Raw genomic sequence first — 14,506 nt, 5'->3', positions numbered from 1 at the left:
CGTTTTACTATGCACCATGCTTCCCGAGACGAGACTAATCTGTGCAATGACAGATTACAATGTCGGTTGACTATTACGGTAAATAAATCTGACTGATATATCACATGGGAAAGATGCAATTTTTTTAACCACACACACACACACACACACACACACACACACACACACACACACACTATAGGGATGCCCAGATACCACCTTCTTTAATTAAGGTAATACCAATTCTGATTCCTCGACTTCAGGGTCTGTTACATCTTCACTGGAAGCTAACCGCAGTAACTACACTGCCCTGCAGAAGCTAACCACAGTAACTATACCGCCCTGCAGAAGCTAACCACAGTAACTATACTGCCCTGCAGAAGCTAACTACAGTAACTACACTGCCCTGCAGAAGCTAACCGCAGTAACTATACTGACCTGCAGAAGCTAACCACAGTAACTACACTGCCCTGCAGAAGCTAACCACAGTAACTATACTGCCCTGCAGAAGCTAACCGCAGTAACTATACTGCCCTGCAGAAGCTAACCACAGTAACTACACTGCCCTGCAGAAGCTAACCGCAGTAACTACACTGCCCTGCAGAAGCTAACTACAGTAACTATACTGCCCTGCAGAAGCTAACCGCAGTAACTATACTGCCCTGCAGAAGCTAACCACAGTAACTATACCGCCCTGCAGGAGCTAACTGCAGTAACTACACTGCCCTGCAGAAGCTAACCACAGTAACTACACTGCCCTGCAGAAGCTAACCGCAGTAACTATACTGCCCTGCAGAAGCTAACCGCAGTAACTACACTGCCCTGCAGAAGCTAACCACAGTAACTATACTGCCCTGCAGAAGCTAACCACAGTATCTATACCGCCCTGCAGAAGCTAACCACAGTAACTATACTGCCCTGCAGAAGCTAACCACAGTAACTACACTGCCCTGCAGAAGCTAACCGCAGTAACTATACTGCCCTGCAGAAGCTAACCACAGTAACTATACTGCCCTGCAGAAGCTAACCGCAGTAACTACACTGCCCTGCAGAAGCTAACCACAGTAACTATACTGCCCTGCAGAAGCTAACCACAGTAACTATACTGCCCTGCAGAAGCTAACCGCAGTAACTACACTGCCCTGCAGAAGCTAACCGCAGTAACTATACTGCCCTGCAGAAGCTAACCACAGTAACTACACTGCCCTGCAGAAGCTAATCGCAGTAACTATACTGCCCTGCAGAAGCTAACTACAGTAACTATACTGCCCTGCAGAAGCTAACTGCAGTAACTATACTGCCCTGCAGAAGCTAACCACAGTAACTATACTGCCCTGCAGAAGCTAACTGCAGTAACTATACTGCCCTGCAGAAGCTAACTACAGTAACTATACTGCCCTGCAGAAGCTAACCGCAGTAACTATACTGCCCTGCAGAAGCTAACCGCAGTAACTATACTGCCCTGCAGAAGCTAACCACAGTAACTATACTGCCCTGCAGAAGCTAACTGCAGTAACTATACTGCCCTGCAGAAGCTAACTACAGTAACTATACTGCCCTGCAGAAGCTAACCGCAGTAACTACACTGCCCTGCAGAAGCTAACCACAGTAACTACACTGCCCTGCAGAAGCTAACTACAGTAACTACACTGCCCTGCAGAAGCTAACCACAGTAACTACACTGCCCTGCAGAAGCTAACCACAGTAACTACACTGCCCTGCAGAAGCTAACCGCAGTAACTATACTGCCCTGCAGAATCTAACCACAGTAACTATACTGCCCTGCAGAAGCTAACAGCAGTAACTACACTGCCCTGCAGAAGCTAACCGCAGTAACTATACTGACCTGCAGAAGCTAACCGCAGTAACTATACTGCCCTGCAGAAGCTAACCGCAGTAACTACACTGCCCTGCAGAAGCTAACCACAGTAACTATACTATACTGTCCTGCAGAAGCTAACCACAGTAACTATACTGTCCTGCAGAAGCTAACCGCAGTAACTACACTGCCCTGCAGAAGCTAACCACAGTAACTATACTATACTGTCCTGCAGAAGCTAACCACAGTAACTATACCGTCCTGCAGAAGCTAACCACAGTAACTATACTGCCCTGCAGAAGCTAACCACAGTAACTATACTGCCCTGCAGAAGCTAACCACAGTAACTATACTGCCCTGCAGAAGCTAACCGCAGTAACTACACTGCCCTGCAGAAGCTAACCGCAGTAACTACACTGCCCTGCAGAAGCTAACCGCAGTAACTACACTGCCCTGCAGAAGCTAACCACAGTAACTATACTGCCCTGCAGAAGCTAACCGCAGTAACTACACTGCCCTGCAGAAGCTAACCACAGTAACTATACTGCCCTGCAGAAGGGATCATCCCTATGTTCCCCGGGTCCTATGTTCCCCGGGTTCTATGTTCCCCGCTTTGATTGATTAATAGATTGAACATTTTATACATTTTTATTATTTTATTAATTATTAATGTCCGCCTTGTTTCGAACGGTTAAGCTTAGGCCCTCTTTCGAACTGGTTAAGGTTAGAGTTTGGAATCAGGGCTGGTGGTCTAAAATTTTCAATCATCAATCAATCAAAGCGGGGAACATAGACATGCTCCCCTGCAGAAGCTAACCGCAGTAACTATACTGCCCTGCAGAAGCTAACCTCAGTAACTACACTGTCCTGCAGAAGCTAACCGCAGTAATTACACTGACCTGCAGAAGCTAACCGCAGTAATTACACTGCCCTGCAGAAGCTAACCGCAGTAATTACATGGCCCTGCGGAAGCTAACCGCAGTAACTATACCACCCTGCAGAAGCTAACCACAGTAATTACGCAAACAGTGAAACTGAGAAAAATTGCTTTAAAATTCGTTGACAATTTATCAATGACTGCCTGACTTCCCTCTATTTCCTAATTGTTCCTCTGATCTCTTTCCCCTTAGTTCCCCCCCCCCCCATGTACCTTGGGTTTCCTGAAAGGCACTATATAAAAGAAATTATTATTATTATTATTATTATTATTATTACTACCGTAATTCTTTATACCCCTTTTCTCTAAAAACAGAGCAAGATTAAACTCTGAAACTCCTATAGGGAGGTGTAGTGGTTACTTCCTGGTCTATAGGGCGGTGTAGTGGTTACTTCCTGGTCTATAGGGCGGTGTAGTGGTTACTTCCTGGTCTATAGGGAGGTGTAGTGGTTACTTCCTGGTCTATATGGAGGTGTAGTGGTTACTTCCTGGTCTATAGGGAGGTGTAGTGGTTACTTCCTGGTCTATAGGGAGGTGTAGTGGTTACTTCCTGGTCTATAGGGAGGTGTAGTGGTTACTTCCTGGTCTATAGGGAGGTGTAGTGGTTACTTCCTGGTCTATAGGGAGGTGTAGTGGTTACTTCCTGGTCTATAGGGGAGGTGTAGTGGTTACTTCCTGGTCTATAGGGAGGTGTAGTGGTTACTTCCTGGTCTATATGGAGGTGTAGTGGTTACTTCCTGGTCTATAGGGAGGTGTAGTGGTTACTTCTTGGTCTATAGGGCAGTGTAGTGGTTACTTCCTGGTCTATATGGAGGTGTAGTGGTTACTTCCTGGTCTATAGGGAGGTGTAGTGGTTACTTCCTGGTCTATAGGGAGGTGTAGTGGTTACTTCCTGGTCTATAGGGAGGTGTAGTGGTTACTTCCTGGTCTATAGGGAGGTGTTGTGGTTACTTCCTGGTCTATATGGAGGTGTAGTGGTTACTTCCTGGTCTATAGGGAGGTGTAGTGGTTACTTCCTGGTCTATATGGGGGTGTAGTGGTTACTTCCTGGTCTATATGGAGGTGTAGTGGTTACTTCCTGGTCTATAGGGAGGTGTAGTGGTTACTTCCTGGTCTATATGGAGGTGTAGTGGTTACTTCCTGGTCTATAGGGAGGTGTAGTGGTTACTTCCTGGTCTATAGGGAGGTGTAGTGGTTACATCCTGGTCTATAGGGAGGTGTAGTGGTTACATCCTGGTCTATAGGGAGGTGTAGTGGTTACTTCCTGGTCTATAGGGCGGTGTAGTGGTTACTTCCTGGTCTATAGGGCGGTGTAGTGGTTACTTCCTGGTCAATAGGGAGGTGTAGTGGTTACTTCCTGGTCTATAGAGAGGTGGCGTTATTTTTAAACCTAGCCGCATTTTGCGGAGACGCTCTCTGATTGGCCACTTCATGTTTCTACACTGGTTAAGCTTAGGCACTCTTTCGAAGTTGGTTAAGGTTAGAGTTTGTCTTCGAGCAGGGCGATAGAACACCAGCCCTGATTCCAAACTCTAACCTTAACCAACTTCGAAAGAGTCGCCTAAGCTTAACCAGTGATAAACTAGGCGTTTGGTGTAATGGGCGCGTCACGCGATTGGGCGCACATGTCACATGACCAGAAACGTCAGTGGCCAATCAGATCGCACCAGAAACGTCAGTGGCCAATCAGATCGCAGAACGCGAACGCGGAACTGGAAATCCGTTGGTAAAAAACTAGACGCTTCCCCATTGCCCATTTCTAATCGTCTCGTTTAAAACAAATAAAGCATGAACATTTGTCATGAACATGAGCATGGTGTACCTTTCTGTGTGTATTCATCCACAATCTATAGCTCAACATGAAACAATTCGCAATTAATCGTAAAATTAATTGTTAATTAATGCTTAAACAATAATGTTAGTGATAGAAGGGAACTAATTTTGTGCAAAAATGGAAAGCTTGCCAATGTTCATGAGGCAGAATTATTACAATAGCCGATAATACATGTTCCCAATGATAAATCCCTAAACGGGTGGACCGCGCGGGAAACTAAAGTGACGTCAGACAACACCTCCCTATTGGTGCGGTTGTAACTTTCAAAGTGACTTTCAATCAACGCCTCCTGAGTGGCTCTGAAAGGGGCTCTGCGACACATGGTGGTGAAAACAGCAGACCAGTTTGTTGGAGAGACTGGCGAGATGTAACAAGCCAGTAACAGATGGAGTGCTGTCACGAGAAAGGCTCTCTCTATATATAGATATATATATATATAGCCTATCTATATATAGAGAGAGAGAGCCTCTCTATATATACATTTACATTTAGCTGACACTTTTATCCAACGACAAGTCATCAGGAAGGGCACCACTCTATCAGCTGAGTAACAATGTTCATCAAAGTGTTGAGTGCTACAGTGTAGGTTAGTTTATTAGGACAAGTGCATGACTTTTATTTTATATATATAGATTCTAATTCTTTATTGCAACGTTTATTGTAACGTATAATAATATAACTGATATGGCATACAGACCCTAATCGGCACCTTTGACTACAATGTTTACTTTCATTATATACATATTGCATAATTAATATTCAGATAAAAAAAAGGTTGGACATTCACCGGGGCCAGTTTCGAATTGCAGCCACCCGTAGGTGCTCTTTGAAAGCGGTTTTGAAGGAGGGTAGGGATTCACATTATTTTACGGCTGTGGGTAGGGCGTTCCACATTGATGTGGCATAATTGCGAAACGTGTTTAGTCCCTTGTTTGAGCCGAATCTGGGTTGTACGTGATTTAACCTGTGCTCATTGATTGCTCTGACAAACAACACGTGTGCAGCCATGCACCCTGCTCCTGGGCCCAATTAACTAGACCCAGGGCATGGTGTGGCATCACCCCCCCCCCCCCTCCCCTCGCACCACATACCCCCAGCACCCACCCAGACTGAGGCCAGGGAGAATCCAAAACACTGCATTCAAAAACAGTGGACTGTGACACAGGGTGACCACCACCAGACTTAAACACAATAGAAATGCCTGGAGTCTGACTCAGGGTTTCCATACCTTAACAAAACAAAAGAGCGGACTCTGTAGGGTCGCCCGTACCTACACACACCACTAGAAATAACACACACAAAGGTGTCCAACAAACAAAAACATTTACATTTAGTCCTTTTAGCTGACGCTTTTATCCAAAGCGACTTACAAATTGTGAACAACAAGTCAGCAGGAAGGGCACGACTCTGGCAGCTCAGTGTCGGTGGTTGTTGTTCGTCAAACAGTGTCGAACTTGAGTGTTACGCTCTGAGTGAATGAATGAACACTACACAACACTACACAACAACAACCACCAAACGCACATAGCACACACATCCACACGCACACACTCACTTTAAACAAACACACTGTAGCACCCACTCCACACACTTTATAGCACACACCCACTTTAAACAAACACACTGTAGCACCCACTCCCCACACTTTATATTTATGGATGAAGGATTGCACTACAACTCGTACACCTTACTGTAAATTGTACCTAAAATTGTACCTCATCCCATTTCTGCTTTGCACTAGATAGTACTGTACATTAGTACACTGCATAGTATTGTGTATTGTATATTATATGGTAACTCAGAACATTGTACATATGTCTATACCGAACACTGTGACCTCATTTTTCTTCTTCTAAATTCATGCTATATTATGTTATTATGTTGTTTGATACTATCTTGTCTAGCACAGTCTCTGGAGCGTAACAGTAAGAAGCATTTTGTATGAAAGTATTCTGTACTTCTGTATGACAACTATTAAAGAACTTGAACTTGAACTTGAACTGAGTGCATAGTAGTAGAGACATATTAGCATGATAGGTAGCAGTATAGGTACCGTAGCATAGTAAAGGTACATAATAGTAAAAGACAGATATTGTTTGAACAGCAGCCTTTTCAGGAGACCTGGAAAGTCCCAGTACAGCTCCATCCATGTGGAGGGTGACCCTCCCTCAGGCGACGGCCTTCCCCCGGCCCTCCTCCCTTTTGGAGTGCAGGGGCCTTGGGTCGCAGTGTCGGCCGGTGGAGGTGTACCCGGACTCGGGCTGCTATGGGGGTGCTGGGCTGCTGATGGCCGCGGAGAGGCTGGGGCAGCTGGTCGGCTGTGGCGGTAGCATTCATAGATATACAGACTAGATGGCTCAAGGCGGATTCTCCCGCGTAGTTCACCGACGGCCATCTTGCTTGAGTGGACTACTGCTTTAAATGATCTGCACAAAGATTCTTGCTTTTTTTTTTTTTATATATATATACCAAAGTCCATTATGCAGTATGATAACTACATCTCTGAAGTTTTTAACAAACCAAACGGTTGAAAATTTTGCAAGCTATGGTTATTCCAAAAGTACATGATGCACCATAGACATGCATGTTATGACTGGGCGTGCTACACCCACGCAAGGCGGCCGCCATGTGGCAACGTCGGTCTCCGTTGGCCAGCAGCGCGGGTGAGTCATCTAGTGTTTATATATCTATGGTAGCATTGGCTGCTTGGAGGAGCTAGCTAGCTGGCACACGGTTACTCATGGTGGCTGCTTGGAGGAGTAGCTAGCTGGCACACGGTTACTCATGGTGGCTGCGTGGAGGAGTAGCTAGCTGGCACACGGTTACTCATGGTGGCTGCGTGGAGGAGTAGCTAGCTGGCACACGGTTACTCATGGTGGCTGCTTGGAGGAGTAGCTAGCTGGCACACTGTTACTCATGGTGGCTGCTTGGAGGAGTAGCTAGCTAGCTGGCACACGGTTACTCATGGTGGCTGCTGCAGTTGCTTCTCCCCCCCCCCCCCCCCCCCCCATCCTCTGCTGGACATCCGCTGCCTGCTGCTGCCAGTTGGGCAGAGGGCTGATGTTGTGGCCCTCCGCTGACCTGCTAGTGGCTCTAGTGCATCTTCAGACGGCCCTTCTGTGTCCCTTCCCTGTGTCCTGGAGGGCCCCACGTTGAGTGCCAGTATGACTGCCACACGCCACCTAAGTGGCTTTCAAAGGGGCTTCCGACACTGGTGATGATGATGAAAACAGCAGACCAAGAGAGTGGCAAGATGGAATGGTGCTTATTTATTTATTTATTATTATTTATTTACTTTATGTACCCAGGGTAGGTTCCATGCTCTTTTTCAGCAACACCCTGCTTCATATTCACACAGTTACATAAAGTCTGACACCGAGCAGCTCAGGAGAATGGGTCCCAGAATGTAGTCTAATGAGAGAATATATAAGAGAATACATAAGAGAATATATAAGATAATACACAAGAGAATATATAAGAGTGACTCCTTTAATCACATGTTTAAATCTCTCCACTGTTATCTCCCCACCTACAGTGGGCATTCTGATGACAACAGCAGAGAGGGTAGGATCATTTAACTGAATAATACTGTGTACATCATTTTGAAGTGTGTGACTAAGAATTGTGTTGTGGAAATTGTTAATTGTAATTTGTTTCACCCAGCTGCCTTAGCGTCAGCGAAGCGTCGAGAAACGAAGAGGGACAAAGAGAGGAGTTTTCCTGATCCACCTAGTGCTAAGTACACCATAATCCTATCTTTCACTCCACTCTGCTACTTCTCTGATATCCCGCTTCCCCCCTACTCCCTTCAACTTTCTCCCTGCCACTCTTGACACCACAATGTGTCTCATACCTATATCCACAATCTGCTCCTCCAGAACAGATTCAACCCATCCACGGCAGTTTGCTAGCAACCCGGCTAATCTCTCCTACCCTCCTACAGCCACTAATACACCTGTCACAGTACGGGGAGGCTTATGGAATTGTCAATCAGCAGTCAAGAAAGCTAACTTCATTACTGCCTACGCCCATAGTCAAAATCTGCAGCTCCTGGCTCTAACTGAGACCTGGATAACCCCCAATAACTCATCAACACCTGCAGCATTATCTACAAACTATAACTTCACTCACACACCTCGACCTTCCAGACGGGGTGGAGGCACTGGCCTCATGACATCTCCTTCATGGGCTACAAACCTAACACCACTCCCAGAACTGTCACTCTCCTCTCTCGAATATCATGCAGTATCTGTCTCTAATCCTTTCAATCTCACCATTGTTACACTCTATCGCCCTTCAGGTCCCCTCGATCACTTCACAGATGAGCTGGACATGCTTCTAAGCTCCTTACCGGAAGATGGTACCCCTCTCCTTCTATTGGGCGACTTCAACCTGCCTGACTCATCTCAGTCGGTCCCAGTGGTCTCCCTCCTACAACAATTTGACCTGACTCCCACTGCCATGCCTCCCACCCACAAAGCAGGCAACTCCTTGGATCTCATATTTTCCCGTAACACCACGGTAACTCCCCTACATGTATCTGACCATTCCTTCATATCCTTCTCACTAACTCTCATGCTTAACCGAAAGGTCTTCACCCCAACTCAAACCGTCTCACTCAGACGCAACCTGCCCTCCCTATCCCCCTCCACCCTCTCCTCTGACATACTATCCGCTCTACCTTTGAGTGACACCTTCTCTGCTCTCCCCACAGAGATGGCAACCTCCACCCTCCTCTCAGCCCTTGCAACCTCCTTCGACAAGCTCCGTCCCCTCGTTGAGAAACCTGCCCGCCGTTCCCCTCCCAGTCCATGGCTGACAGATGCAGTGAGAGAACAAAGACAGGTCCTGAGAGCGGCTGAGAGGAAGTATAGAAAGTCACGCCTCACTGCTGACATCGACACATATCACAACCTCTTGTTAACATTCTCCAAAACCATTACTAATGCCAAAGCTTCTTTCTTTCACCATAGGATCGAGGCCTCTGCCAAGAATCTTCGCAAACTGCATGCTACCATGTCCTCCCTCCTCACTCCCCCCCCCACCCCCTCCTCCCTCATCTTTCTCTGCCGAAGACTTTGCGATCTTCTTTGAGGAAAAAGCGGAGAACATCCGCAGCTCCTTCTCCCAACCCCCACCAATTCCAAACACTGAATCGAGAACCTCATCCTTCACTCTGTCATCTTTCTCTCCCATTACAGAAGCCGAGACCCTGACACTGGTAACGTCGAACCGTCCGACTACATGCCAACCATGCTAGCCCTAACCCTAGCCCTAACCCTAACCCTAACCCTAACCCTAACCCTAACCCTAACCAGCTACCCTCCCCACTCCTCCAGACCATAGCACCGGACATCCTCCCATTCCTAACTGCAACCATCAACCCCTCACTCAACTCGGGGGTGGTCCCCACCTCCCTAAAACAAGCCAGAGTCACACCCCTCATAAAAAAACCAACCCTGAACCCCACCGTCATAGGCAACTATCGTCCTGTCTCTCTTCTCTCCTTCCTTTCTAAAACACTTGAATGTGCTGTATCCAACCAACTTACTGCTTATCTCTTACAGAATGATCTCCTAGACCCTAATCAGTCTGGCTTCCGGACTGGTATATATATATACAATATACTATGCAATGTACTAATATACAATACTATATAGTGCAAAGCAGAAATGGGATGAGGTACAATTTAGGTACAATTTACAGTAAGGTGTACGAGTTGTAGTGCAAATCCTTTACCAATAAATATAAAGTGTAAAGTGTTGCCAGTTATGCTGCTCTGATTAAAGGTTATGTTAAAGTGGTATGTGGTCCAGTTATGCTGCTCTGATTAAAGGTTATATTAAAGTGGTATGTGGTCCAGTGATGCTGCTCTGATTAAAGGTTATATTAAAGTGGTATGTGGTCCAGTTATGCTGCTCTGATTAAAGGTTATGTTAAAGTGGTATGTGGTCCAGTTATGCTGCTCTGATTAAAGGTGATGTTAAAGTGGTATGTGGTCCAGTAATGCTGCTCTGATTAAAGGTTATGTTAAAGTGGTATGTGGTCCAGTTATGCTGCTCTGATTAAAGGTTATATTAAAGTGGTATGTGGTCCAGTTATGCTGCTCTGATTATGTCCTCTTGAAGTTAACAAGCTTTGAATGTGAAAGCATATAATCTTCATACATTCTTGCCATTTTTTCAAGTAACTAGTAACCGATGGCTTCAAATCATAGTTAGTGGAGTAAAAAGTACAATATTTCCTATGAAATGTAGTGGAGTAAAAGTACTAAGTGCCCTAAAATGAAAATACTCACGTAAAGTACAAGTAGCTCGAAATTGTACTGAAGTACAGTAATTGAGTAAAAATACTAGTGGATGTACTACTGGGTGTACCTTCCATTACATCCTTGGCTGCAGGATTTACGTGAGCAGATCCTATCGATTGCTGTTAGTACTGTACATCCATGCAGTAACGCTGATAATCCTCCACAGATTAATGAATGAATGATTTTTAATTTTATGTCATACCATCCAAATGACCCATCACACATGGGAATACATGACACACAATTACAACAACATTCAAGACAAGTCTTCACTCAGCATAATTATACATATATACCTGCATATAACCCATTATAACTCTGTATGATAGCATGTACAATAATGCTGTATATACCGTGTACATATATTTATTCTTACCGTATATATATCTATCCACATCTGTCTGTACATACCTGCAGGTAATAATTTTTACATATCTGTAGATACTATACTGTATCTAATCTATATCTGTACATATCGCTTACCTACTCTTACTAGTTACACTGCTGGCCAGTATGACTTACTACCATAGTGTCTTTATACCTGTATCACTGTACATATTAATACTACAACTCTGGTGGCTGGGTGGCGTAGCGGAGATTGCGCTTGTCACCAATGCAAGAGACTCCGGTCTCGAATCCCGGTGTCAGCATTGCCTGCGGCTTGGGCCAGTCGTCATACTATCTCAATTGGCAGAGGCAGCGGGTGGAAGTCGATGGGTGGTAATCTGGACCTTGTGGACAGCGACTCCTACAGGTCGGTTGGGGACGCCTGCACAGCAGAGACAGGAAGTATCGGGGGCAGTGTGAGCCTCCCACGCGTTACTCCTCACCACTGAGAGTCTGCGCTGTCTGGTGAAAAGATGCGACAGGCTGCCCCTCGTGTACCGGAGGGGACACGTGATGCAAGGCTTCTATCCTCACTACAACCGACCAGTGGGGGGCATAGTCTAGCAACGTTCAAGACAGGGGAGGGGAGAATTGGCAATACGAAATTGGGATGGGAGAAAAATAGAAAAAATGAGGAGAAAAAGTGGATAAAAAAAAATACTACAACTCTGTACATACATGTGATTAGCACTGCACTCAGTACTACTAATTTGTATATTTTATACCCAGTTTAATCTCCTGTAATGTACATTGTATATTACTATTGCACTTTATGGTTACATTTGCACTCTGGTTGGATGCCAAACTTATTTTCGTTGTACTGTACTTGTGCTCTATAATGACAATACATTTGAATTGAATCAAATCTAATAATAATAATAATAATAATAATAATAATAATAATAATAATAATAATAATAATAATAATAATAATAATAATAATAATAATAATAATAATAATAATAATAATAATAATAATAATAATAATAATAATAATAATAATAATAATAATAATAATAATAATAATAATAATAACAATAACAATAACAATAATAATAATAATAATAATAATAATAATAATAATAATAATAATAATAATAATAATAATAATAATAATAATACAGACTTGAGGTAACCTAAATAATCCATAAAGGCAAATGTTTCCTTCTCGCGTACACTTTTCAGTATCTCTGAGTATTGATAAATAATCAAGATCTCCTCTATATTTATCTCATCAAACAGACCCTTTCTCTTGACATGACAACAGACTGAGGATAGTAGAAAACAAAATGAATTTCATTTTCAGTTTCATTTAACCCCCCCCCCATAAATGACAAATGGCCTATATATATATAACATGATGACCGGTTTCCTAAATGCAAAGGCAATATTCCAGACATGATCAGTGAGTACAGTACACAAAGACCCCTTCCTCCCGGGGCGGGTCATAATTTCACAGAATTCTCAGCACCGAACATATTCTCGATCAAAGCGTATGTTCTGAGGTTTTTGGCTCACGCCAGACCTCAGCGGCCTATTTCTTCTTCACCCCTTTCACTGCCGCACTACCAAAACGGTTAACCCTTTCACTGCGACAAAACACAGAAGGTTAACCCTTTCACTGCCACACAACAGCAGGTTAACCCTTTCACTGGTTAACCGTCGGTAGTGTGATAGTAAAGGGTTAACCTTCTGTAGTGTGGCAGTGAAAGGGTTAAGCTGCTGGGGAAACAGCCTCCTTAATCACGCTAATATTAACTTAATTTCTTTTCTGGATGTACAATTCTTCAAGTGCTGTTCTCTAAAGTAATATGGGAATATGTCCTCGTGCCTATGGGGCACGTGAGCAGCGTGAGTAATGTTCCCCATCTCCGCTCGCTATATCTCTACTCCGTGAGTCAGAACGGGGAGGGGGGAGGGGGGGGGGGGGGGGGGGGGGGAGGGGCGCAGTGGAGGCATTTACTCTCGCGAAGAAAATAAGCTTAGTGTGTTATTAAGTGTTATTATTGACACAATTTACACAGAAACAACACTCATCACTGTGTTTGTGAGAAGGTTGGTTGGCCCTCTCTGACGGAGAGGCGCAACAAACACTGATATTTGTTGATTTTTAAGGCCCTTATTGGTAAGCTACCTCCTTATACTACATCATTATTGGTAAGCTACCTCCTATACTACATCATTATTGGTAAGCTACCTCCTTATACTACATCATTATTGGTAAGCTACCTCCTTATACTACATCATTATTGGTAAGCTACCTCCTTATACTACATCATTATTGGTAAGCTACCTCCTTATACTACATCATTATTGGTAAGCTACCCCCTTATACTACATCATTATTGGTTAAGCTACCTCCTTATACTACATCATTATTGGTAAGCTACCTCCTTATACTACATCATTATTGATAAGCTACCTCCTTATACTACATCATTATTGATAAGCTACCTCCTTATACTACATCATTATTGGTAAGCTGCCTCCTTATACTACATCATTATTGGTAAGCTACCCCCTTATACTACATCATTATTGGTTAAGCTACCTCCTTATACTACATCATTATTGGTAAGCTACCTCCTTATACTACATCATTATTGATAAGCTACCTCCTTATACTACATCATTATTGATAAGCTACCTCCTTATACTACATCATTATTGGTAAGCTGCCTCCTTATACTACATCATTATTGGTTAAGCTACCTCCTTATACTACATCATTATTGGTAAGCTACCTCCTTATACTACATCATTATTGGTAAGCTACCTCCTTATACTACATCATTATTGGTAAGCTACCTCCTTATACTAGATAATTATTGGTAAGCTACCTCCTTATACTACATCATTATTGGTAAGCTACCTCCTTATACTAGATCATTATTGGTAAGCTACCTCCTTATACTACATCATTATTGGTAAGCTACCTCCTTATACTACATCATTATTGTTAAGCTACCTCCTTATACTACATCATTATTGGTAAGCTACCTCCTTATACTACATCATTATTGGTTAAGCTACCTCCTTATACTACATCATCATTGGTAAGCTACCTCCTTATACTACATCATTATTGGTTAAGCTACCTCCTTATACTACATCATTATTGGTAAACTACCTCCTTATACTACATCATTATTGGTAAACTACCTCCTTATACTACATCATTATTGGTAAACTACCTCCTTATACCACATCATTATTGGTAAGCTACCTCCTTATACTACA

General features: G+C 43.8%; 1 protein-coding gene across 1 annotated transcript in view; it reads left to right on the top strand.

Moving 5' to 3' along the window:
* Window positions 1–6,717: 6,717 nt before the first annotated feature.
* The window catches only part of plekhh1 (pleckstrin homology domain containing, family H (with MyTH4 domain) member 1), a gene marked incomplete at its 5' end in the record, with an annotated part of 76,134 nt that continues 68,345 nt past the window's right edge, over window positions 6,718–14,506 (top strand). The window contains one exon of the mRNA XM_084310318.1: window positions 6,718–6,882. Within this exon, the coding sequence (XP_084166444.1) occupies window positions 6,718–6,882 (165 nt within the window). The remainder of the gene's footprint in view (window positions 6,883–14,506) is intronic.

This window comes from Notolepis coatsorum (assembly GCF_963971535.1).
Source record: "Notolepis coatsorum genome assembly, chromosome: 3".
In the NCBI taxonomy this organism is placed as follows: domain Eukaryota; kingdom Metazoa; phylum Chordata; class Actinopteri; order Aulopiformes; family Paralepididae; genus Notolepis; species Notolepis coatsorum.
The sequence above is the reverse complement of the archived record's forward strand: the minus strand, read 5'-3'. Positions and strand labels throughout refer to the sequence as shown.